This window comes from Vulpes lagopus, chromosome 13, assembly GCF_018345385.1.
Source record: "Vulpes lagopus strain Blue_001 chromosome 13, ASM1834538v1, whole genome shotgun sequence".
Taxonomy (NCBI): Eukaryota; Metazoa; Chordata; class Mammalia; order Carnivora; family Canidae; genus Vulpes; species Vulpes lagopus.
In genome coordinates this window covers 23,384,081-23,407,352 of record NC_054836.1, presented here as the reverse complement: position 1 = coordinate 23,407,352, position 23,272 = coordinate 23,384,081, and the positions used below count along the sequence as shown (strand labels likewise).

At 38.8% G+C, this 23,272-nt stretch overlaps 1 protein-coding gene across 16 annotated transcripts in view; it reads left to right on the top strand.

Annotated features, from left to right (window-relative positions):
• Window positions 1-23,272, top strand: part of ICA1 (islet cell autoantigen 1) — a 141,800-nt gene that overhangs the window by 101,966 nt on the left and 16,562 nt on the right. For all 16 annotated transcript variants that reach the window (XM_041727641.1, XM_041727648.1, XM_041727645.1 and 13 more), the window contains 5 exons: window positions 156-254; window positions 11,571-11,668; window positions 14,065-14,117; window positions 17,257-17,319; window positions 17,432-17,464. In XM_041727641.1, the coding sequence (XP_041583575.1) occupies window positions 156-254; window positions 11,571-11,668; window positions 14,065-14,117; window positions 17,257-17,319; window positions 17,432-17,464 (346 nt within the window). The remainder of the gene's footprint in view (window positions 1-155; window positions 255-11,570; window positions 11,669-14,064; window positions 14,118-17,256; window positions 17,320-17,431; window positions 17,465-23,272) is intronic.

Below are 23,272 nucleotides of genomic sequence, written 5' to 3'. Positions count from 1 at the left end.
GGTATAAAAAGAGGCATAATGGGAAACAAGGTGGCAGAGATGAGTTGGAATCCTATTTTGGAGTACCTCAAAAGCCACAGATGGCACACTTCTCCAGGGCCTGTGGCTAGAATTGGGCATTCAAACATTAACAGTTGTCCTGTCTTTCCTTACAGACCACTCTGCTTCATTTTTGGGAGAAAACTTCTCACACTATGGCAGCCATCCACGAGAGCTTCAAAGGTTACCAACCATATGAATTCACTACATTAAAGGTATGAAAGCTAGAAAGGCTATTAGAAAATCTTCTGAAAAGTAATGTTTTGTTTACATCATAGACAATGTCCATGGCAGCAATCATCATTATTCCAACAGACTCTCAATGTCAAAGAGAGAGCTATGCCCCCTAGGATAGTCTTTTACTGCATCAGTATTCAATACAACAATAAGTCACAGAAATACAAAAACACAGCTTGAACCTTGGGGTTCATGTTACTGGGAGATGAATTGTGGGGACTGGTCCTGCTCATTTAAATGATTTGTTTGACATTGTTAAAGGGAAGATTGTTCAAGTCTAGTATACTCCCATTATTTTTTAATTATTAAATTCAAATATGCTCACTTGAAAAGTTATTTTTCTTTCCTCTCTTACTTCTGACAAATGTCATTTTATTCTGTGAGTACCATCTAATACAGAATTAGATTTTTCATAAGACTACAGGAACATTTTCCAATAGAAAAAGCAACATTTAACTCTGATTTCTCAACTCAAAAAATACATATGCAAAGTATCTTGATTCTCAGTATTGCAACCAACTGTACAATCATTTTGGTTGCTGAGGGAGGAGAATGCATGTTGAGAAGGAAGTGATTTGGGTTCCAAAAGGATTTTGAGAATGAAAGTACACTAGGTATTTTGTTGCCAGGTCATAGCTTTGAAAGAAAAAAAAAAAAAAAACAAAGAAAGAACTGGTTAAAGTTCACCTTGAAATTGCCTTCCTTCTGATTTTTCAAGCAATTTGTAAATGACTCACACCTTGCTTGAGAAAACATTAAAAAGCTTTTTTTTTTTTTTTGCTTTAAAATTGCTCTTTGATTTTGAGATGTTTATAATGTCACTGCATCTACAAAATACTAAGACAGAAAACTTTAAGACCCTGGCCCTTTAAATGAAGATCCCAAGAGGAACCTAGGACAGTTCACTCACCTTGAGATGCACCTACCCTGACTCCAGACAGGACATCTGGCCAGTGAAATTTGTTCTCATAATCTTCTTGTCAGCTGGCCATTTGCTCATGTATTGGCACTTGCTGACATGCTGCATGGTAAACAGATTCAGCATGTGCCCTTTTTTTGCTCTGTCATCTGGACTATATGCACTTGAGGGAGGGACCTTTTATTTCTTACATATCCTCCTTTGTACAGCCACATGTTCTGTATCCAGTGAGCTCAAAGCCTTTCTTATTAGCACATCAGCAATGTTATCATTGTTGGTAGGGCTGTATCACTTCCCCATAATTTATTACCACTTTCAGCTCCTTAGGAAGCAGCTATCCTGATCAAGCCAGGTTGATCAAAATCATTACAACTCACACTCTTCACATTTCTTATACAGGCCTGAACAGAATCCCGTCACTTATTCTTTGATAAGGCAGAGAGTTTCAGGTTTTGGAGTGTGTATGTGCATTAGATATTATTTTATAAGAAATACAGTTTCAGTGTTTGTCTTTTAAAAGACAGCTGTATGTAACTCAGATCAGCTAGGTGGAAGATAGAATGATGCCTTCTGCAAAGACAGTTTAAAAGAAGTTCAGGTTGGAGCTAATTGCATATAAAGTACAATATGAAATTGAAGTTGTGCCACAAGCACAGAGGAATCCTTATGTGTACCCCTGGCCTCCTGTGCTGAGGAAAATATGGCTCTTTAATTGTTGCCATGATATTTATCCTGCAGAGAGGATCAAGCTGATTATGTTAGAGGATTTCTGGGCAGAGAATTTAGTGAAAGTTTGATGGCAATGGTTCAAGCAGGACATAATTACAAGTATTTTGGGCACATGACTATCTTTTGCTTTTTGCATCCTCAGAGTCTTCCTTAAATTATGGTTTAAGTAACAGTTTATGGTTTAATTGTAATATAAAGTCAGTAGAAATAATATATGTTAAGGTATAGTATAATTATAGTAATATTAAGAATGTTAAATGTCCCATAATCAACCAAATAAACTGGGCTCTTATTACTTTTCTAGAATGTTATTTGTCTAGGCTTTTCAGTGATGTTATATTAAATCCCAAGCTAGTCACTAATTATTTTTTTTATATGGGCTTAAACCTATATAATAGAATCCCGTTATCATACAGCTCATTATTGCATACACAGAGGCATATTGTGTATCATGAAACATGAAAATGAAAACCACTAATGCCTTATGCATTACCATCAAGTATGAAGATACTACCTGACTTACCAACCTCTTGCACTAGTATTTTTTAAACTCTCCTTGTATTTAAAAGATTTTTATTTGATTGAGTCATTTTCAATGTATGTCATTTTCTTCTGAATGGCACTATGTATTGATAATGGATATTTTGAAATTTAAATAAATATTTTCACAATTTATTTGTTCTCTGGATTTACCTAAGCAAATAGCCCCTGAAATGCCTTTTGGGACTCTGGCTGGAAAGAAAACATTGTCTTTGGAGAGATTTGCCAAGCTCTGTTAATGAAAAGCAACCCATTTGTTTTCTTTGCTGCAGGGTGTATTCTGAGTGTTGGTAATTGTGCCACTGCAGCTGGATTTCCTGACTGTTAGTTTTATGCTTGATGAAGGATGATAATTAATGCGTTAAACACTCGATGCATCCTGTTTGGAGGGAAGAGTCTTTTGCAGAATTACAAGGATATAACTCATGCCCTAGAAGTTTAAGTTTTATTTCTAATGAATCTTTCTCAGAAAATACGTGTCATTCTTTCCCAAAATAATTTTATTGTAAAAATGAATTGTCTCCACTTCTTACAATTTGAAAAATATCCAAGTGACTATGTTGACATTTTGCAATAATTATGTGGTAATGTTTTAGGTGACAACTATTGCTTTTTTATTCAGGCCTGGTATTGTTCTATTAAAGCTACATTTATTGACATAATCCTTTATCACTTAAATTTTATGATTAATAGATTTTTGTAGCATTTAGCTTTATGGGAAATTTAGCATTGAAATTTAATATTACAAAAATAATTTTCAATATTACAAATTTTTTTTATCTAAATGCAACACAGCTCAAATATAAAGTGCAGAGAACCATCTTTTTAAGTGATTTCCAAAAAAAAGAAACTGTGCTCTAATCTCATATTTTCAAAGAATAAATATTTATTTCATTAAACTAGTATTAAACATAGGTATTGTACATGGTTTATTATTAATATGTTAATTTTATACTGATTCCATATTATCTGAGAATGTCTTTTCACATGGTAGAAATAGTCCTGGAGATAGGAATAGAATAATCCTAGGTATATCTCAGAAGCACTGTCACTTTTTTAGAGAAAGTAATTTAGACTATGAGTTTAAAGCATTTTTTTTTCCTTTTTAGAAAGCTAAATGAGATGCTGTCTGTAGGAAAACAGTGCCCTGTCTTAAATTACCAATCCTCAGATGTGGTCATGTTTACTTCATCCTTCCAGGATGCCGTTTACTTACACATTTCCCCACAGATCCAAAACAGGCTTTAGAGAAAGCAAAACAAAAACAAAAGCAAAAAAAACCCTCAGGAGTCAAGTGGCTTTTCTCTGGAAAATCTAAAATTCTATTTGTATCCATGGTCTTTTCTCCCCTAACTATTCTGTGGGTTGAATTAGATGTCTTTCTAGAGAAGTGATCACTGGGGGGCCCTTTGACAAGTGGACACACACCCATTCGGAGCTGGATGAGGGGCAGGCATGTTCTACTGTGTTTTTTTTGAAGAATCAGAATGCCTATATTTAATAAAAATGGCCAGTAGTAAAATGGATTTCTGTGATGCACCTCATTCCAGTATTTTTAGCAGGAAAGCCAGGCTTTCTACTCTGGATACGTGATAAAGCAAAGTATGTAAGATAATAAGCCCTAAAGCTAGCCAGACCTGGCTTTACCTTTGGCTCTTTCACTTGCCAGCTGTGTAGTGATGGTGGTGGCAATAAGGGTGGCAACCATTGGTGGTGGCACCAGTAGTCCCACCACTAATAGGGATGGGTTTATCAAGAATTCTAGAGTGGAACCAGAAGACAGCCATTGGCAGTATCACTACAGAGAGTTTTGTTGAGGTTGCCAGGTTCTGTAGCTTAGTTTAAGTGACTCTCTTACTGTTTTCACCCTAGATGATTAGTTTTACGGTGAGTTTCACAGGCAAGGCTATGAATGGCAGCAGAATAGGTGTCTCAGACCCCATCCCGAATAACCTACTCCCTCCCTGACTCCCACAGATGCTCTGGCCGCTCCATTTCCAAACCCGTTCTTCAGCCCTGCAAGGCCCTGGTCCGGTCTCATGTTATTCCCACAGGGATAGGGAAGGGCAGGGCAGGCCCGCAAGCAAGAAAGGCAGGGAGGCTTCCCACCCCATAGCAGGGCTAATTCTTAAAAAATGCACTTCGGCTTTGCAATTGGCTTTTGCCCTGTGCCAGGATTTTAACTAAGGAAACCCAAATCTGAAAACCTAACTTTGGCCATGTTCAAAAATAACCATTGAAACAGATGTGCCAATGTTCCCTCTTTTCTTTCCTGGGGTCTAGGACTTAGCACTGTTATATGGAACATCATTCTGGAGACCAACATGCTTTAGCTTTCACAATTCAAAAAAACATCCTTCTCTAAATTTTGTTTTTCTCAAATTTGTATGCCTAACAGCCTTCTTCCACCCACCTCCACATTTCTCAGTTAATCACTTGAACATTTACCGACAAGCCGCACGGCTCTGTAGTTACTTGCTTTGAAAATAAAGCCATAATAGTTTTTATGAAAATTGGGTAAATATCTCTGCAATGCTATTTTAGTTGCCAGTCCCAACATGGCAATTATTCATGGCAAGCATCCAGAATATCCTTTCAGACTTTCAAGTTTTCTCTCAGTGTCATTACTTTACACAGCATTTTAGAAGAATGATTTTCCCCCAAGCTGTTCCAGGCCAGATCATTGCAAAAACTAAGATGCATCCAAGTCCATGGGAGAGGTGGAGATGAGGGGCTGATCATGGCCACCACTAAAGTCTGAGGTGGACCAGCCAGAGTGTGGGTGATCATCCGTTTGTCCATCCCTTGTGATCACTGACATTTGTTCTTCCAGGCAGCTGGTAACTCAGGCTCTCCTCATAATGGTAAGGTTCCTCTCCATCCTCTGCTTCTCATTCCTTTACTTTTCCTCAAGGGGAAAGGGAAAATATTATCATTGCATAGGCAGTTACTTATTGCCAGAAACTTTGCTAAACGTGAGGTGAAGTAACGTCTCAGAGAATTTGTCATGGTATGCGTGACTCTAATGTGCCAAGGCTGGATATCATAATTAATAATACTGTTAGTTTCGGCACTAACATATAGAAAGTGCATATATTTTTAATCTCAAGTAACCTTGAGAAGTTGGGTCTACTTGTTTTTTCTTCCCCCCATGTTTCAAATGAAGAAACTGAAGTTTAGAAAGATCTAGTCATCTGCCCAAGGCCACATGCCCAGTATGTGATAGCTCTGGGAACATGGATGCTCACGCCTTTCCCATTCTACCCTGTGTCATTTCTTCCAGGTGGGACTTTGGGCTGTGAGGCAAGGGGGACAGGAGAAGGTAGCCTGTGAATTAAAAGTAATACTTTGAAATCTTTGCACATAGTTGAAAAACATCATCTGTATAAGTCAGATACCTAGGAACCTAGTTCCCTTCTTTTAGAATTTGGAATGAAGTCTTCTTGATCTCCTTTGGCACTTCATGTGAAGGAGTTTAAGTAAATGTTCTTGGCTCAGCTATTCAATAGTATTTCTTGACCTGTTGTAGAATTTTGAAGACCTGAATTCAAATATTGCTTCTACTTTTTCATGGTTGAATGGCCTTAAGCAAGTTATTTCACCTGAGTCTCTCTTTCTGTATCAAAAAACCAGGAAGACAGTGTTTATCTGGGTTTTGTGAGATGTGTAAAACATGGAGTGCAGTACCTAACACAAGGTGAGCCCTTAAGACATCTAATTCCTTTTTAGACTCTTAAAAATTATTGATAAGAAAGTACATTTTGATTGCTCACTATGAACTTGATACTGTGCAGAATCATTTTCTCCATTAATCCTCAGTATTCCAAAGAAGGTATACTTGTCATTAACTAACTCCACTGTTGTGATGAGTGCGCAGAAGCCCCCAAGGGGTGAAGACCCTTTTCCATGTCACAGCACTACTTGATCTATTTTCGTAGTGCATCTGTTTCCAGGACCCTGTGATGCCTTCCTGGTGACAATTTCCCATCATATTTTAAAGAACAAGATTGCATATCTTATTTATGATTGTGTTTATTTTTCTCTAATCTTATTAGCTTTTTGTTCTACAGTACAATTCAGGAGTACCTTCTGATCCTAGATTAACAGTGCTCCTTATATAGTATCTTTATGGATTTATAACTGCATGGGTGGGGAGGCCATGTGTGCTAAAAATCCATGAATTGTGTGTCTCATACACATCATGACAGCCTCTGCTTTTTATTCCTCATGTGCTACCAATTATATAAACACAAACATACACACCCAACTGAGTTCACCATCTTTTAACCATGCCTCACTATTTTCAGCATTTCTATTTCCTTTTATAGATAACCATTTGGCACCTTCATATACATACAGTATAATTAATGGAAAGTAGCCTAAGAAAATTAGATGTCGTAATTAAAGATTAGAAAAAAAGGTTACTCAATTGTCAAGGCTAAACTTAAACTTAGGTCATTATATTAGTGTTGGCTGCTAGCCTTTTGTCTGTGAAATTTGTTTTGCTGAGTAGTTTTGCTTTCATTCAGATGAATGTTGCTGTTGCTTTTATTTTCCTAATACAGGAAGTAGTAACTCCCATTATTATATTAAGCTGTTTCCTTTCTAAGACACTTTTGCAAGCTCAGTCTGCGCATTTCCTCTGTCACGCTGATCTTATATATTGTGTGTGTGCTTCCTGAAACCATTTAAGCATTGATGGAAACTATTAGCATGTCAGTGCAGCCTTAAACAGAGAAAGGTTACTTAGTCTAAAAACATTCTTTCCTCTGAACAAAACCTTTCAGTCTTATATGATTCTGTATTGCTGCTAATACATAGTGATTTTCATAAGCAATTTTAATGAGGGACCTAGTGGGGTTGGGGTTTAGAAACAGAATGGTTTGACGTTTCATTTCTGGACATGGATGTGAATGTGGCTTCCATCAGCCACTGATTCAAAATAGTTCCATCTGATGGCCGCCTCATCTGTGCAGTCAGCCAGGCCTCTTAGATTCATGTTGCCTGAGCAGGTGTTCATGTCACACAGAAAATGCTGTCACCCCTGACTTTTACAGATGCTAAAGGGTTAATTGTTTTCAGCTGAGTTATGGACTTTAAAATACTATAAAGAATTCACCTCCCCCATGGCCCCTACTTGGACCTTTTTATCAAATTTTGGAGAAAGCAGTGATTCACTATGTAGAATATCCTGTATCTGCCAGTCATACCCAGGAGCCTAATATTGAGAGAGGCAAGGGGCCATGATTCATCCTCTGTGATGTTTCAAAGTTCCTCAAAGTTTCTTTATTATCTACATTGTTTACCATCTTTGCAAAGGAACAATTTCCATATGTGTTTGAATTTTTTCCCCCTTTCTGTATAGAGGAGTATTTAGCTTAGTTTGATCTAAAACTTTTTCTTGCTTCAAAAGATGCCACTTGAAATTTCCTAAAATTGACTGTGGTGATGGTTGCACAACTCTTTACTATACTAAAAACCATTGAATTGTATTCTTTAGATGGGGGAATTCTATGGTACAAGAATTATATCTCAACAAAGCTGATGGTAGATTCTCCACACAAGATTCCCCTTAATTTGAAATTCTAACATTTAATAAATAAGCCCAGGTACTCAGTATTAATTTTGCTTATGTTTTTATAAACCTTTTCCTATTACTCCCCTGAGCCTTTGAATTTCCTAGCTAAAGAGCTCTAATTTTTACAGTTTAACCTTAGTTACATTAATTTATCAACCAACAAGTACATATTTAGCACCTTTTTTGAATGGCAACATCCAAAACTGTTATAGGGACAATGGTAATAGCAGGAAAAGAGGAGCAATTGTAACAGGAATTATTAATAATAAAGTAGCAATTGGAACTGTAGCCATTCTGTTGGTGAAGCACAATAGTGACTTAACTGTGACAGGGAGCCAACAATTGAGTCTCTGCTAATGGCCCAACAGGGAAGGGGTTGAAAAGAGGGAAGGAGTGGTTTACATTACAAAGGGATTGTCTGTGAGCTGCTCCAGTGTGGTTATGAGGGGAGGTCTGGCTGGAGACAGAAGGGATGATAACCATGGAGCTGTCAAGGGCATCTCAGGGGCTTAGGCAAGCGCTGTGGCAGCTAGACACAGCCGGCTGAGACCAGACATGTCTTGCCCCTGCCTAGTGCTGATTGAGAAAAAGGAAATACAATGAGAAGATAATTGAGCAAACCAGGAGGCCTGAACAAGTGTCACAGAATTGAAAAGTGCCTCTTGGAGCCATCAGAACCTTGGCTGAAAATACTCCTCCTGGCTTCACTTTGGCCAGGGTTGGACCACTCTTTGGGGAATAAAGCTGCTGGAAGGGTTTTGGGGTGTGGGAGTGTGGGTAATGTGTGTGTGTGTGCGTGTATATGAATAAAATGCTGTGATTGGCAGATCTATTGAAAAGAATAAGTCCTTAACATCTGTTGAACTTCTCCTTGTGATTGCACGTTTCCAAAATAAACTCTCTCTCTCTCATTCTCTCTCTCTCTCTCTCTGGGATATGTGATTTTTAAAAAGAACACCTAGACTACAGTCCATTAGACTACAGTCCATATTCCAGTTGCCTTATTTGTTCCAGTACTGCCCTTTATCACATTTCGCCCTCCAGCTTATAATCACGGATCCCAGTTAGTTGTCACGCATTGGAGAGATATAAAGGGCAGAAGAATATGTTGAAGCCAATGGGGCACAGTGTTAAAATATTGATGAATGTGGGTAAAGGAATGTTCTCCTGTGTGACCCTTATTGAACTCTGTATCTTGATCTCTTAAGACTTGTGCTCTTGCCCACTACAGTACAATCCCAGTGGATTCATTTTATTCCTAGAACAAACCAAGCTATGCCTTCCTTTAGGCCTTCCTTTGTCCTCAGGCCACCACGTCTCCCTGAGCTGTACATGGATGGTTCCTGCATGTCATCTGATTCACAGCTGAAATGTCACTTCCCAGAGAAAACGTTCTTGGTAACTGAAGTAGTGACCCAATCACCCAATCACTTTGTATCCCCCAGGTTAATGCCCTGCCTGGATCCATCACTAACTGGTAATTTTGTCTTGTTCACCATTGTATCCCCAGCACCCAAAGCAACACCTGGCTCTTGGTAAATGCTCTAAAATTGTTAACTGAGTGTACTGATCTAAATGTCCAGAAATAGTCATTACAAATGATGGCAATGCCTTAGGGATATCCTTTATGCAAGTAAATGCTTCAGAACTCCAATCATAGCACATATATTCAATGAGAAAACCTTGGCCCTATGTTAGAAAAGTGGTGAATGACTGTATATTTAATTTTAATTTGATATTGAATGTTTATGATATATAACATCTTTTTATATTCTCTAATGAATGTTTTTGATTATGAAATACCTATACATATTAAATTGCTTAAAAAGACATCAATCTGCAATGATTCCAATTATATATAAGTAGTATGAATATGAAAAAACAAAGGAAATATATACAAATAAATAAGTAATTGGGGGAAATCTAATTATGAATAGTTTTTCCTTTTTAATTATCTAAGCATTCTACATGTGGTTCTATTATTTTTCTAATACAAAAAATATTTTTTAAGAAGCAAAACATAGTGGAGAATAGATATAATCAACTATGAGTAAGACTGTAAATGCACTTTGAAGATGGAAGAACTTTCTTGAATTTGGCGTGCTTTGTGAATGAAGCTTTAAGGAAAATAGCAGTAATTGATCTGGGCTTTACAAAGACTGGTCAGACTTTTGAGGGTGGACAAATAGAGCTTTTTGGGGTAAAGAAGTAGAATGAACAAAGATAGAAAGGGAGCAGTTAGCCCATAGAAGGCGATGAGGAGACAGGCCTAAGTGAATGGAAAGCTCCTGTTTGGAAGCCGGTGGGAAGCAATCTGAGAAAGATAGGATCACATTTTAGAAAATCTTTAAAATCAGGCAGGTTTAGACTAGAAGTGGAAAGAAATAAGGAACTACTATGAGTTCTTGAGAAAAATGGTAACATGATTGCTTGGGTGTTATAGGGAGATTATTCTGTATAGGAAGTGAGACAGAGCTGGCAGGTAGGAGCATAATACTAGTGTCCACCAGGCATCCAGAGCAGGCACCACCATCCTTCGCAGCTCTGCTTTGCGGAGAGTGTCTCCAAACCATCTCTGTTCAGCTTGCAGCTAAACATCAATTTATCAGAGTTGGTGTAGGAAACATGCTTGCCACCTTCTGTGCGTGTGGGTGATGGGAAGGGGAGGGAGGATGAGACAGGAAGGCCCAAAGGACAGATTTTAAAGGTTCTAAGATTATAAGCAGGATAAGTATCTTGAGATGTTTGTTGTGTAATTTGTAGGTTTGTGGTTTAATTAGGACCAAAAGTAGAGATCTTTTTTTATAACTCATTATTCAGTTATTATGGAAATGTTTTGCCTTTTCAGGCTTTGTCACTGGTATACAGTTTCTAGGCATTGTACCTAAAAAGTCTTTCCTTAAATATTTAATAAAATTTGAGAATAATAATTCCAAGAAATTATGTTCTGTAAAAAGATTCCCACTCATTTTTAATCTACAAAGATTTGAATGCACCTGCTCTGTCCATTTGTGGGAGTTAACTTGTCAGAGTATGTTAAATTACTATTTTGTGGGGGTTTTTTTCCTCTAAAAAAAAGGTTCTGTTTTCTCTTATTTTTCAGAAGCTGTTTTTAGATCATAAAATCGCAAACAAAATTAAAAATAAAATGAAATTGTCTCATCTTTAGGGGAGAAAAGCTTCTACTCTGTCAGTGTGTGGGCTGCAAGCAGAACAGAATGTTTATCTTTGCTGCATGTTAAAGATGGAAAATAAAGTTAGCAATAGCCAAAAGGCCTTCTTTTGAATAACTTATCACGAGGGGGAAAGCATAAATCTAGTGGCAAAAGAACTCTCCTTTATAGACTAGTATTTCTCAGATGGGTCTGAGAACATATAAAATTTCATTTCTGTCTACTTGATAGGTTCAAGGTAACCTCCCTAAACCTGGAATTCAAGATTTGGTTTCTGGACCAGAGGCAGCTGAGTTTTTTTATTGATCTTTTTCTGTTTCTTTTTCTTTTTCCCCTTTTCATTATCATGATCAAGAGCTTACAAGACCCTATGAAAAAACTGATTGAGAAAGAAGAAAGGAAGAAGATCACCCAGCAGGAAAGTGCAGAGGCCACCATGGAGGAGCCGAGTCAGTAAGTCATGGCTAATTCTCTTGGCAAAAATCTTTATTTCCACAGGCAAGGGCAGCACAGACCTCACTGACCAAGTCTGTGGGAGTCTCAAACACAGGACAGTTACTGTACTACCTCACTTCTCTGAGTTGATGTATTAAAAGTAAGGCCAAGTTTGCCTGCATATATTCCTGCTAGGCCAGGACTCATCCTAATAAGAGATCCATTTCTGGGTCTTAGAAGGAGCACACTTGTGAAGAGTTGACTGGAATAAGAAAAGGCACATCTCTACTGCTCATTGGCTCTCTGTCTGGTGGCCTCAGCCCCAAAATTCTGCTCTCTTGGGCTGGACTCAGTCTGGTCCTTTTGTTACCATCATTTACCAAACCCTGTCCCAGATAGGAAAACCCCTGGCTTTTCTCTCATAGAAGGAGATAACCTATAAAATTGCCTCATCAGAGACATGATAGTACTAAGGTGTTCTACAAAAAATGTTGGGTTCTGACATCTTGTTTCCTGCTATTCAGACCTTCTGTTTGTTTCCTCTGTGAAGCAGAGGGCAGCTTTGAGTGCAGGAAGTAACTGCTCCATCTCGATTTCTTGCCACTTTATAAGAAGGTGCCTCCAGTCATTTTACATACTGAGACTAATTTTTCAACATACGTGGTGCATGATGTGTCTTAATCTCATTCAGCAAGGAGGTTTCAGTGTGAATCTATATCCTTTCCTACTGAGATATCAAGGCTTGCAGGAACAGGGTTAGTCTTGAACTTGACCTTACCTCCCTTTGGGATTCTTTGTGTACACATAAAAATTTAGATGATGATTGTGTGGTAAAACCAGTTTATATTTTTACTGTGTTTATAAAGTTTCCCAAGGAAATATTTGCTGCCAGCACTGGTGTTTTTCATTAATAAATGAATTAATTTATATTTAATTTATTTTTTAGTGGTGGGAGGGGTGGAGAGGGAGAGGGAGAGAATCTCAAGCAGACTCCCCACTGATCATGGAGACCAATGTGGGCTCAGTCTCACAACCCTGAGATCATGACCTAAGCTGAAATCATGAGTCAGATACTTAACTGATTGAGCCACCCAGGTACCCAAGCCTTTTTCATTTTAAAGCAAATACTAGAAAATTCCTTTCTAGGAACAAACAAGTTTTGACTGTGGGAACAACTGTAGAATAGGATCTGAATGTAGTACAACTGATTGTTTTAGGGGGAAGCAGTATAACCTATTCCTGGTAATAAAAGTAATGCTTTTAGTACTCTATAGTGAGCTCCTACTATGTACTAAGTGCAATGTTAGGTGCTTTATTATATGTTATCTCTACTCATTTTCACAACAACCTTTCATGTAATCGATGCCAGCATTTCCTCATTGTTTTTTTTTTTCTAATACTTTATTGATTTATTTGAGAGATAGTGTGAGAGAGCGAGCACAAGGAGGGGAGGGGCAGAGAGAGAGGAACAAGCAGATTCCCCACTGAGCAGGGAACCTGACTCAGGGCTCGATCCCAGGACCATGAGATCATGACCAGAGCCAATGGCAGACGCTGAACCAACTGAGCCACCAGGTGCCTCTCCTCATTGTTTAAATGATGGCAGTAAGGCTCAAAAGAAGTTAAGGGACTGCCCACAGCCCCTGGTCTTGTAAGAGGCAGGACCTAAAATGAGTTCTACAATCTAAATAAAGTATTAGCCTTTACTCAGAAAGAAACCACCTGAGATTGTCTTGATTAGTTTTCCTTAATTTCAGATTTCTCCAGTATTTTAGTACTTCATTTTTAAAGGCTCAAAAAGTATAATCCAGTAACTATTTTAAATGCAAAATGGAAATTTAGCAAGAATCTTTTCAAAAATAGCAGGTAAAGATGCTTTTGAGGGAGGTTCAGAGGTACCAGCTGAGTCTCAGGGTGGTGATCTATCTCTGCCATAATCTTAAACGTGTGTGGTAAAAGTTCAGTAGGCAATAGTCTTCTGGATTTGAGACTGATCCTGCTTTTCAGCCTTAGGTAATTTAGCTAACCTCCTGGGGTATCCTTTCCTATTGTAGCAGGAATCAGAATAAACACCTGCTTGCCCAACAGTTTTTTAACTACATTTTTAAAAGTAATAACTGTAAAGTATCTATCCTAATTATACCTAATTGTCCATCTAGATATTTACAGAATAAATGACTTATGATGAAACCTAATTCAGCTGTTAAGATGCTACTGACCAGCCTTAACACAAGAAAAAGCCAGCAGATATGTTTCTTCTTAAAAAAAAAATGAGTAGTGTGTAAATGGCTATATGTTCATATGTGCATCACACATCTGTATAAGTACAGTAACACTGTACAGAAAATCTGGCTGTACATAAATATAAAATTTTCAGAAATAGGTTAATAAACTTTTTTCTTTTTAATTTTAAGGTTAATTTCATTAGAGGATGAAAACCAGCACAAGGAATCTTCTAGTTTTAAGAGTAAGTTTTGATTTTTATTTAGAATTGCCTCTGAAGTACTGCTCAGCAACCAATTCATTTTCTTTTTTGGCAGACTCCTCTTAAACCTTTTTTCTTTTCCAATTGAGAAAATTCTATATTAATTTGCTCTTTAGCATTTCAGTTTTAAATTTTCACTGTTGCCGACCATATAGCATTATTGGGAGAGGTTTTATATTGTGAACCAGAAAATAGCACCATTAGTCACTTCAGCAGCAGCCTGTCAGAGGAGCATCCAAAATGGAGAATTAACAGAGAGCTATTTTTTTTACAACAGATGATAACATTTCTGCTATTGCCATTACTAGTTCTAACTGCCATTTGGGCTGTAAAGATAGCTTTAATAAGATTACATGATCAGATTAGGTGAATTGGTTTTCACTGTGTTGTGGGGTGGGCGTTGGTCTTTGTTGGGAACAGATGGAGAGAGCAGAGCTCAGGCATGGCTCTTCCAGGTGATTCCTGGGTCTGCTCTGGTAATGAGTAACACCAGCTCCCTTGGGTGTACAGACCCTCAGATGGTTGGAAAAGTGATCAGAGCATTAGTAGATGATGCAATTCGCTGTGAAAGGTTTGTCAGCTATTCTGGTCTCCTGCCATTACTGCCAGTTCTTTCAGTGGTTCTTCTCGTAATGGAGTGGAGAGTACAGTAAAATGTGGTGGGACTAAGGTGATGTAATCCTGAGCTTTTCACTAGGACTTGAATCCTCAGGGATGCAAGGGAAAGCTTTACAGGTGATTTGGAGAGAACTGAAATTACCCCAACCCTCTGTTCCAGCCTGGATCTCTGTGGGGGGCATATCCGCCTCTACCTCACTCTGCCTTTTGTTATGGCAGCGGTTCCAGGATATAGGAGGAGGCAAAGCAGACCCTGGGACTTCCTTTCTCTTTGGTTCTTTTCTTCCACCTTGTGCCTTCCTTCTGTATTTCCTCCTATCTTTCCAACCATTTGCTTCACCTGTTTTATTCTCCTTCCACTTTACTGCTCTATTTGCTTTTCTCTCATCTGCCTTTCAAAAGAAAACAAAAACCTCTCACCTATCTATCTGTCTCTCTAACTTGGCTTCATGTTATCCTTTCACGCATGTATACCTTCATTTACATATTTATTCATTTATTCAACAGATATTTATTTTAAAACTTTATTTTAGAGAGAGAGTACACGTGAGCAGGGGGGAGGGGCAAGGGGAGCTAGAGAATCTCAGGGAGAGTCTGCGCTGACCACAGAGCCAATGTGGAACTCAGTCTCACAGCCCCGAGATCATGACCTGAGTAAAAACCTAAAGTCAGACACCTATCCAACTGAGCCACCCAGGCACGCCTATTCAACAGATATTTATTGAGTGCTGCCTGTGTGGCAGGCACAGCACTAGGCTCTGGGCACACAGTAATACACCAGACATATTGAGACCCTTCCCATGATGGGGCTCACAGTCAAAAGGGGAATCAGGTGGTAATCTAATAATTTGCACATGTAATTGGGCAACTCCAACTTTGGTAAGAGCTGCAGCAGTTCTGGGCATGTACAATAGGGATACCTCACCTGTTTAAGGGGATCACAGACCTAGCTAAGTCATGTGCTGTTGTAAGAGGTATCAAAATAAAGAAACAGCCTGAGCAAAGACTATAAGCCATGGAAGACCAGGAGAAGGTCAGAAGTTCTAGAGTATGAGAATGTTCTAGAGTATGAGAGAGGGAGCAAGTGGCAGAAGAAGACAGAGAAGCAGGCAGCCTGATGTTGGTGGCCACATAAGAGCTCTCTGAGGGTGTTGCTCCACACCTCCAGCCTTAGTATCTTTGGGGTGTCGACAGCATGAATTATGTTGTGGGAATCTAGAAATATTATAGTTCTGAGGGAAAATACAAATTCTAGTTTATTATACTTGTTTTCAAGTTCCATATCAATAGAAGTCATGTATTTATACAATATAATACAGAAGAATCCAATTTTCTTTCTTTGTGTGGTGTGTTCACCTCTTTGTGGTATTTGCATAATATTTTGAGATTATAAATGTTGATCACCTTGTATTATATATACGTAAAATAGAATCCACCATAATGAAGTATCATCTGTCTTTTCTTTTGTGACCTGCAGAAAACCTAATGTACACAAGAGCAAACCCAAGGGTTTTTGTTTTGTTTTTATTTAAGAGAGTGAGATAGAAAGAGAGCACAAGTATGAGCAAAGGAAGAGTCTGAGGGAGAGGGAGAAGCAGGCTCCATGCTGGACAGGGAGCCCAACACAGGGATAGATCCTAGGACCCCAAGATCATGACCTAAGTCAAAGACAGGTGCTTAACCGACCCAGGTGTCCTGAGCAAACCAAGTTTTAAGGCTATTATATTGTGTTGTATACACACATATACACAGACACACTTTGTTATTTAGAGCAGTTTTTAGTTTACAGAAAATTGGGCAGAGTACAAAGATTTCCATATACCCCCTGTCCCCACATATGCATTATCAGCATCCCCTACCAGGGTAGTACATTTGTTATAGTCAATGAACCAATACTGACTGACACATCATTATCACTCATGGTTTACATTAGGGTTCACTCTTGGTGTTGTACATTTTATAGGTTTTGATAAATGTATAAAGATGTGCATTTGCCTTTAGAGTATTATATAGAATAGCTTCACTGTCCAACTCCCCTGTGACTACTCCTTGTTCATCTTTCCCATCCCCCAAACACTTGGCAACGACTAATCTTTTTCCAATTTCCATAGTTTTGCCTTTTCCAAAATTCTGTATAGTGGGAATTATGTTGCATGTAGCATTTACAGACTGACTTCTTTCACTTGGTAATTTGCCTTTTTTATTTTAGCCAGGCCCCAAATGGCTAAGGTTCATAGTACCATCAATAGTCAATCACTTAAGCCACATGTTTGTGCTTGAAAAGAGAATTTTAAGGTAATTGTCTCATGGTTTACTACCAAACAAAGCCAAGATTTGAGGTGTTAACTTAGAATTCATTGAGAACCAACAGCTTGAGGAGAATGTAATCTCAGGGCCCCTGCTGCTGCATGATGAACTATGTGTTTACCTTATGCTGCAATAAAATCTGAACACATGCACCATTCTGAATTTGTGATAACCAAATGCATGTATTATTTTACAGCTGAAGATGGAAAAAGCGTTTTATCTGCCTTAGACAAAAGCTCTACACATAATGCATGCTCAGGTAATCTAGATTAAGGAAAATGACTTAATTTTTAATAAATTTGACAAACTCCTTACACAGTGAAACTGACTCATAATTTTGTTTTCTTTTCCCTCCTCAAATGGACCTATAGATGAACTATTAGACATGAAACCTGAGGAAGGTGGTAAGATTTATACATTTCTTTGGGGTTATAATTTAATTTTTAATACTGTTTTTATGTGCAGGAAGATACAATGTTTATCTTTTGAATAGCTTTGCATTCCCAAGCTTTGTATTCCCAATAGGTGACTGTCATTTGTCTTTATAAATGACTTTAAATATGCCCAAGCACAAATTAGTATATATGGAATTGTCATCCTTAATTTAATTACATAATGGTCAAACTTACACTAAAGCTAAAAGTTATTACATCAAAAGTGATATGCTATAGTAGAAAAAACATGGCTTTCAGAAACAGACCTGGACTTGAGTATCAGTTCTACTATAAACTCTGTATGGCCTTAGGTAATTTGCTTAATGCTTGAACTCCTTCAGTTTCAGTTGCTGTCATTTGTAAAATGGAACTAACTGCAGCAGTCTTGCTGGGTTGTTGTCAGAATCGGAGACCACGTATATAGAGGGTCTCTCATGCCCTCTCTCTCAGATGGGAAGTAGTTGAAAAAGTGACACTAGAAATGTTGTCCTGGTGGTAGACTGTGCTGCATCTCCAGTGAACCTCAGTTAAACAGAAGAAGAGTTTGCATGGATAGACCCCCACCCAAGTTCAACAGAAATCATTTCATAAATAATCCCCCAAGAGAGAATCCAGGGGCATGGAGCGGGATGAGACAGGTATAGTCTTAAGTGAACCCAGGAAATGGAATGTGTTCAGCCTGGTAGAGCCCTTGGTTTCCATCCTACCAAGGGTTTGCTTCTGATGATTTATCATAAATCCAAAGTACCCCTGAGATTCTGAGACAAACTCTAGGGCACCCTTTGTCCTAGATGGCTGGCACACTATCCGCCCTGGTTTTACAGGTTTCTCACAGGACTGGATGGAAATGGAGCAAGATCATCCTGAAGGCTCCAGTTAACTAGAGTAGACAATTTTCTCTACTCAGTTTGATCCCCAAAGTGTGAAAGGAAGAAATTCTGGGAAATAGAAAGCATTGGTTAAAGTTTATTTTCAAATTGGAAAGGGAATAGAACTCCTGCATTAGGTTTCGAGGGCTTAGGAGTATAAACTTGAAGAAAAAAACCTGATTTCCTTACAAATTTCTTATTCCAGGCAATACACTGTGCAATATCTCATGAATATCCCTGTGTCTTTTTATCAGAATGACTACTTATTTGTAAATATGAAATCACATCAGGTTACAAAAGTAAAAAGCAAAGAGTTAAAACAGACAGCCACTACATGGTCTCCATTTTCATAAAAAGTTTCCCCTTTGGCATAAGGATAGATTACTTTGATGAAATAAAAGATTTTTCTTACACATTTTTTTTGGAGGGGGAAATATTTCAGTCTTGCAGAGGTGGGCTACAGACAATAATATAACACGCAGTAGGGGCCCACCACCTAGTTTTAGCAAATCTTCACACTTAACAGTTTCTTTATACATATGTTTCAGCTTGTTTTGATAGGAAGATTGTTATTTCTCCTGTTGCCCACCTCTTGTTTATGTAATTTGTTCTTTGCTTTTATTATCTCCTATTTAATTTCATTATTTTAATAAACATAATTTTTGAATAGATATATTCACATTGGTATGTGATAATGATAATACAAATGTAGGCAGCAGAAAACTCTGACTCCCATGTCTGCTCCCCACTCCTCTCTATTCCAATATTCCCATCCCCATTCTATCCTCCTGGCATTTATTTACATACACACAAATATGAGTCTATATTCTTATGTTTTCCTCTTCTTACCAAAAAAGGGTTCTTGCTTTTGGATTTTGACTTTTTCAACTTGGGTAGTAATATAGTACAACAAAAACTAACCCAGTAACCATGCATTTCTTTGCAGAATTAAATCAGAAATGCTACTGTCTGTGATACAGGCTTGCTTTCATAAGCTTCCTCCATAGCATGTGCCATGGATACACTGGAATAAGATTGATATCTTTCCACTTATTGAAAACAACTGTGTATCTCATTGGTTTATAGTTAACAGTCTTTGTTTCATGGAATAGAGGTTCATACCCTTTTCTTGAGCACTCACGTAATTCTAACAATAGAGAGGTGAATGTATTCTCCAAAATGTGGACTTGTTTTCAGGCAGAAAAGTTGATTTACACATTGTCTCAGTTAAATGCCATGTCACCTAATCTCTCCTTTCCCTTTATCACTGTCAACCCATAAAGCCCTTCTTGAGACACAAGCCATACTTTGTCACTATCTGACTCTTCTGCATTGGCAACCCCTAGGGCAGAATCAGCTTAAAGATTAACATGACCAGAAGTATAGAAATACTCTGTCAGCGCACAGAACTTGTGATGACTGAAGAAAAGAGCACACGATAATTTGTTGACTTCAAAATGTGTACCCTTCAGAAAACTGCCAGCAGGCCCAAATCCTGAATTAAAATGCTGATTATAATAGGCAAGACATTAAATAATCAAGAAATAAAAAGAGCTTAATCCAGGGATGGCTGCCTTTATAAGACTTGGGGGCTATAAGCTCTAGCACCCTGCTGCTTGGGGGCCAGTTCACTCCCAGTGGGAATTCTGTCAGACAAGTAATGGCCAAGCTGTGGCACCATGGTATCAAAAAGCAGATTGCTTGTGACAATAACAAGGAGGTAATTCTCCAGGAACCATGGCCCAGAAAATCACTCTGATTCAGTGTCATAATGAAATGTATTTTCTCCTACTAAATAGATAATATAAATAGAAAACCAATATAATATTTGGCCAGTTTATAAAAATTTTTAAGTAAAAAAGAAACTGAGTGACATTTTACAATAACTTGAAAGTGGCCCTGAAGTCACCTTGTGACCCCATGTGATAATCCCAACCTCAATTTATGAGTTAGGTGTAACATGTAGAAGTTTTTGTGTTCCTCAAAGTTGGGCTGAGAAAAATATCTAGCAGATAGGTAACTGAACAAAGTTAGATGAATTTAGCCCACCTAAATCTGATTACTTGGATTTATCCAAAACATCCTTCTCTAGGACAAGATTAACTGAAGTTTTTAAGAATTTTAATTCTACACATTACAGTTAAAATATTTTGGCTTATGTCATTTCCTTGGTTACTACTTTCAAACTTGTGATTCTAAATTCTGGCCAACTGTCAGAACAACACAGAAGCTCATTCAGTAGCTCACTTAGGTCTGGGTGCAGTCTGTAGCCCTTAGCAATAACACAGGTTTATGTCCCCAGGCCTGGTTTCTCCCAAGATGTTCAGAACTATCTTTTGCTGTTCTCCATAGAGAGCTAACTAGGGATCTGATTTGCTTCCTCACATGAAGTGTGGCAAAAACAAGCTCATAATCTTTTCTCAACTTTCCCTTTGCCCTGTCTCCCTCAGCATCCTAGGATGAAATGCTGGCTTTGGCCCTTTCATAAAATAATGGTGCACTTTTAAAACCAAACACTCCACTGTTCTTACTGGATCACCATGTAGTCGGTAGTGTTCTGTAGAGATTTACTCCTGCCTCAGATGTCAAGTCTTTCAGTTAATCACATATTAGGATCTAATGCTAAAATGGAAGACCAGAGCTGGGGATCATCAAGAAATATTTTTTGAATGCCTACTCAGGGTCTAGCACTGTTGGGGTTTTTGTTTTCTTTTTTGGGGTGTGTGTGTGTGTGTGTGTGTGTGTGTGTGTGTATCCCAGAGAGTGGGTGGAGATGGATTTTCCCCCATCTGTTATTATTATTAGCTGTCTTTTTTCACTAAAAGGGAGTTTTCAGGGAGTAGTATTCTTGGATTCCAAACAAGTACAATTTGTTACCAGAGCCTTTTATAAGGAAGAATACTTTGCTCATTAGACATTTTTGTACGGTGGTTTCCCACCCCGTCTTTCTCCCCCATACTCTCTGTTGGGTGATGTGAGGACTGTGTTGGTTATTGGGGTTTTTCATGTGTACTGCAAGTGTGCAGCCTTTACATTAGTCATAATGCTGAGAGTGGGGACCAGGGAGAAAACCAGAGAAACAGAGCCTTCCTGTTTCACACACAGATGAAGGTAACTTATGTGACATTTATCTCGTTGTTTTTCTGTGCTCTCATTTTTGGTCTCTGTAGCTGTTTCCATCTTCTGGGTTCCTAATTCATGCTGAGGTCATGAAACTCAGTATGATTTCAAAAATATAACCTGAGTGGGCTGTCACCAGTTTCCCACATTTACTTTCTGTCACCCGCCCTCTGTCTCAACCCAAGAGAGCTTCCTCTGTATGTCAGTTTTCACTCTGAAAACTCACTGGGTCAGAATCAGAGCGCATTGGCTCAGAATCAGTTTTCCTGGGGAATATTTTCCCAGGAGCATAGGATTTTTATTTATGAGCCCTTGTGCAGTGTAAGGCAAACATGCTGAGTGGGTCTCCCTCTCATCCATTCTGCCGTACTGCCTGCAGCCAGGAGCTTTGCTTGGCTGCCAATGGAGCCATCTAACCTTAGAAACCCTCAAAACTTTACTACAAAAAGCTTGAATATTCATTTATATATGACATCTTTATCAGGCTCTGAGGTAAAGGAAGTATACTGCACTGAGAAAACATTGACTTATGAGCCAGGGTCCCCAGCCAGATAATCTATAACTAATAAATTATATGACCTTGGGCAGGTCATCTAGCCTGGGTGTCTTTTTCCTCATATGTGAAGTGAGTTACAGGGGATAATCTCTAAGATCCCTTTCAGTTAAGTATGATTCTTCTCTCTAGGCATCTCACTGGGAGAAAACAGCAGGTTCCCAGACAGGAAGGCAGGAAAGCACAATTGAGAAGTGGCAAATGTGGAGGAGTTTTGCCGAGCCATAGGCCTCCCTGAAGGAGTTGCTAGAAGGGCTGCAGTAGAGCTGGACTGCAGAGGTCCTGAATACCACTGTAAGGAGTGTTGTTTTCCTCAGGCATCAGAGGGAGCCCCTGAAGGTTTTCGAGTAAGAGGGTCATAATCTCACAGCTGAACTGAGCAAAGGTATACAGCGAGAGGGTGCCTTTTATGGAGTGCCAGCAGGCTTGCTGATGAGAAAAACCCAGAGGACCCTCAAGTCAGGAGTTTGTCATCAGAGTTCAAGAAAACATGGATTTGGAGATGGAGATTTGAGAATCTTCCCAGGTGAGATTGGAACCATGAGAATAGATATGATGTTCTGTAGATAATGTAGGAAAGGGAGATATGGCTTCAGAGGAAATTTTATGGTAACTAGACTAGGAAGGGGCAGCAGGGACAGTACTGCTAAGGAGATGGAAGGATATCCAAAAGAGCCATCTCATGGAGACCCCCAACAGATGACAGCATTTCCAGAGTGAGCAACAGGGCAAAGTGTCACAGGGATTGAGGTCAGAGAAAGGGGGATTGGAATTAGCCATGAGGATCTTACTGGTAACCTTCAGAAGAGCCATTTCAGTGTGGGCAGGAACTTGAGGACAGGCAGCTGGAACAAGAGTGGTTGACAAAGTATGTGGCTGTGGAAGGGAGAAGAAACCAGAGCAGCACCGTTGGGTGGTGGGATAGAGAGACAGGAATTACAAGATTGGCTGTTGTTGGGATATGCACACATCTTTTGAGATCAAGGCAGGAAGCCTTGGAGAGAGGGAGAAAGACTAGAGATGCTGGAGCTGAATTTCAGTAGGGGCGGAGCAGTCTCCCAGCAGAAGGGGAGAATGTACCATGGGCTGATGTCAAAAAGAAGGAAGGAATGTGTGAAGGGTCAGGGTCATAGAACTGAAGACTGAAAGGTGAGAACTGGTGTTTGCATCTTTTAACCTCTATTGTTAGAGTCACATCTGGATGTAAGAGTGAGCATGGAGACTCAGGAGCCTACA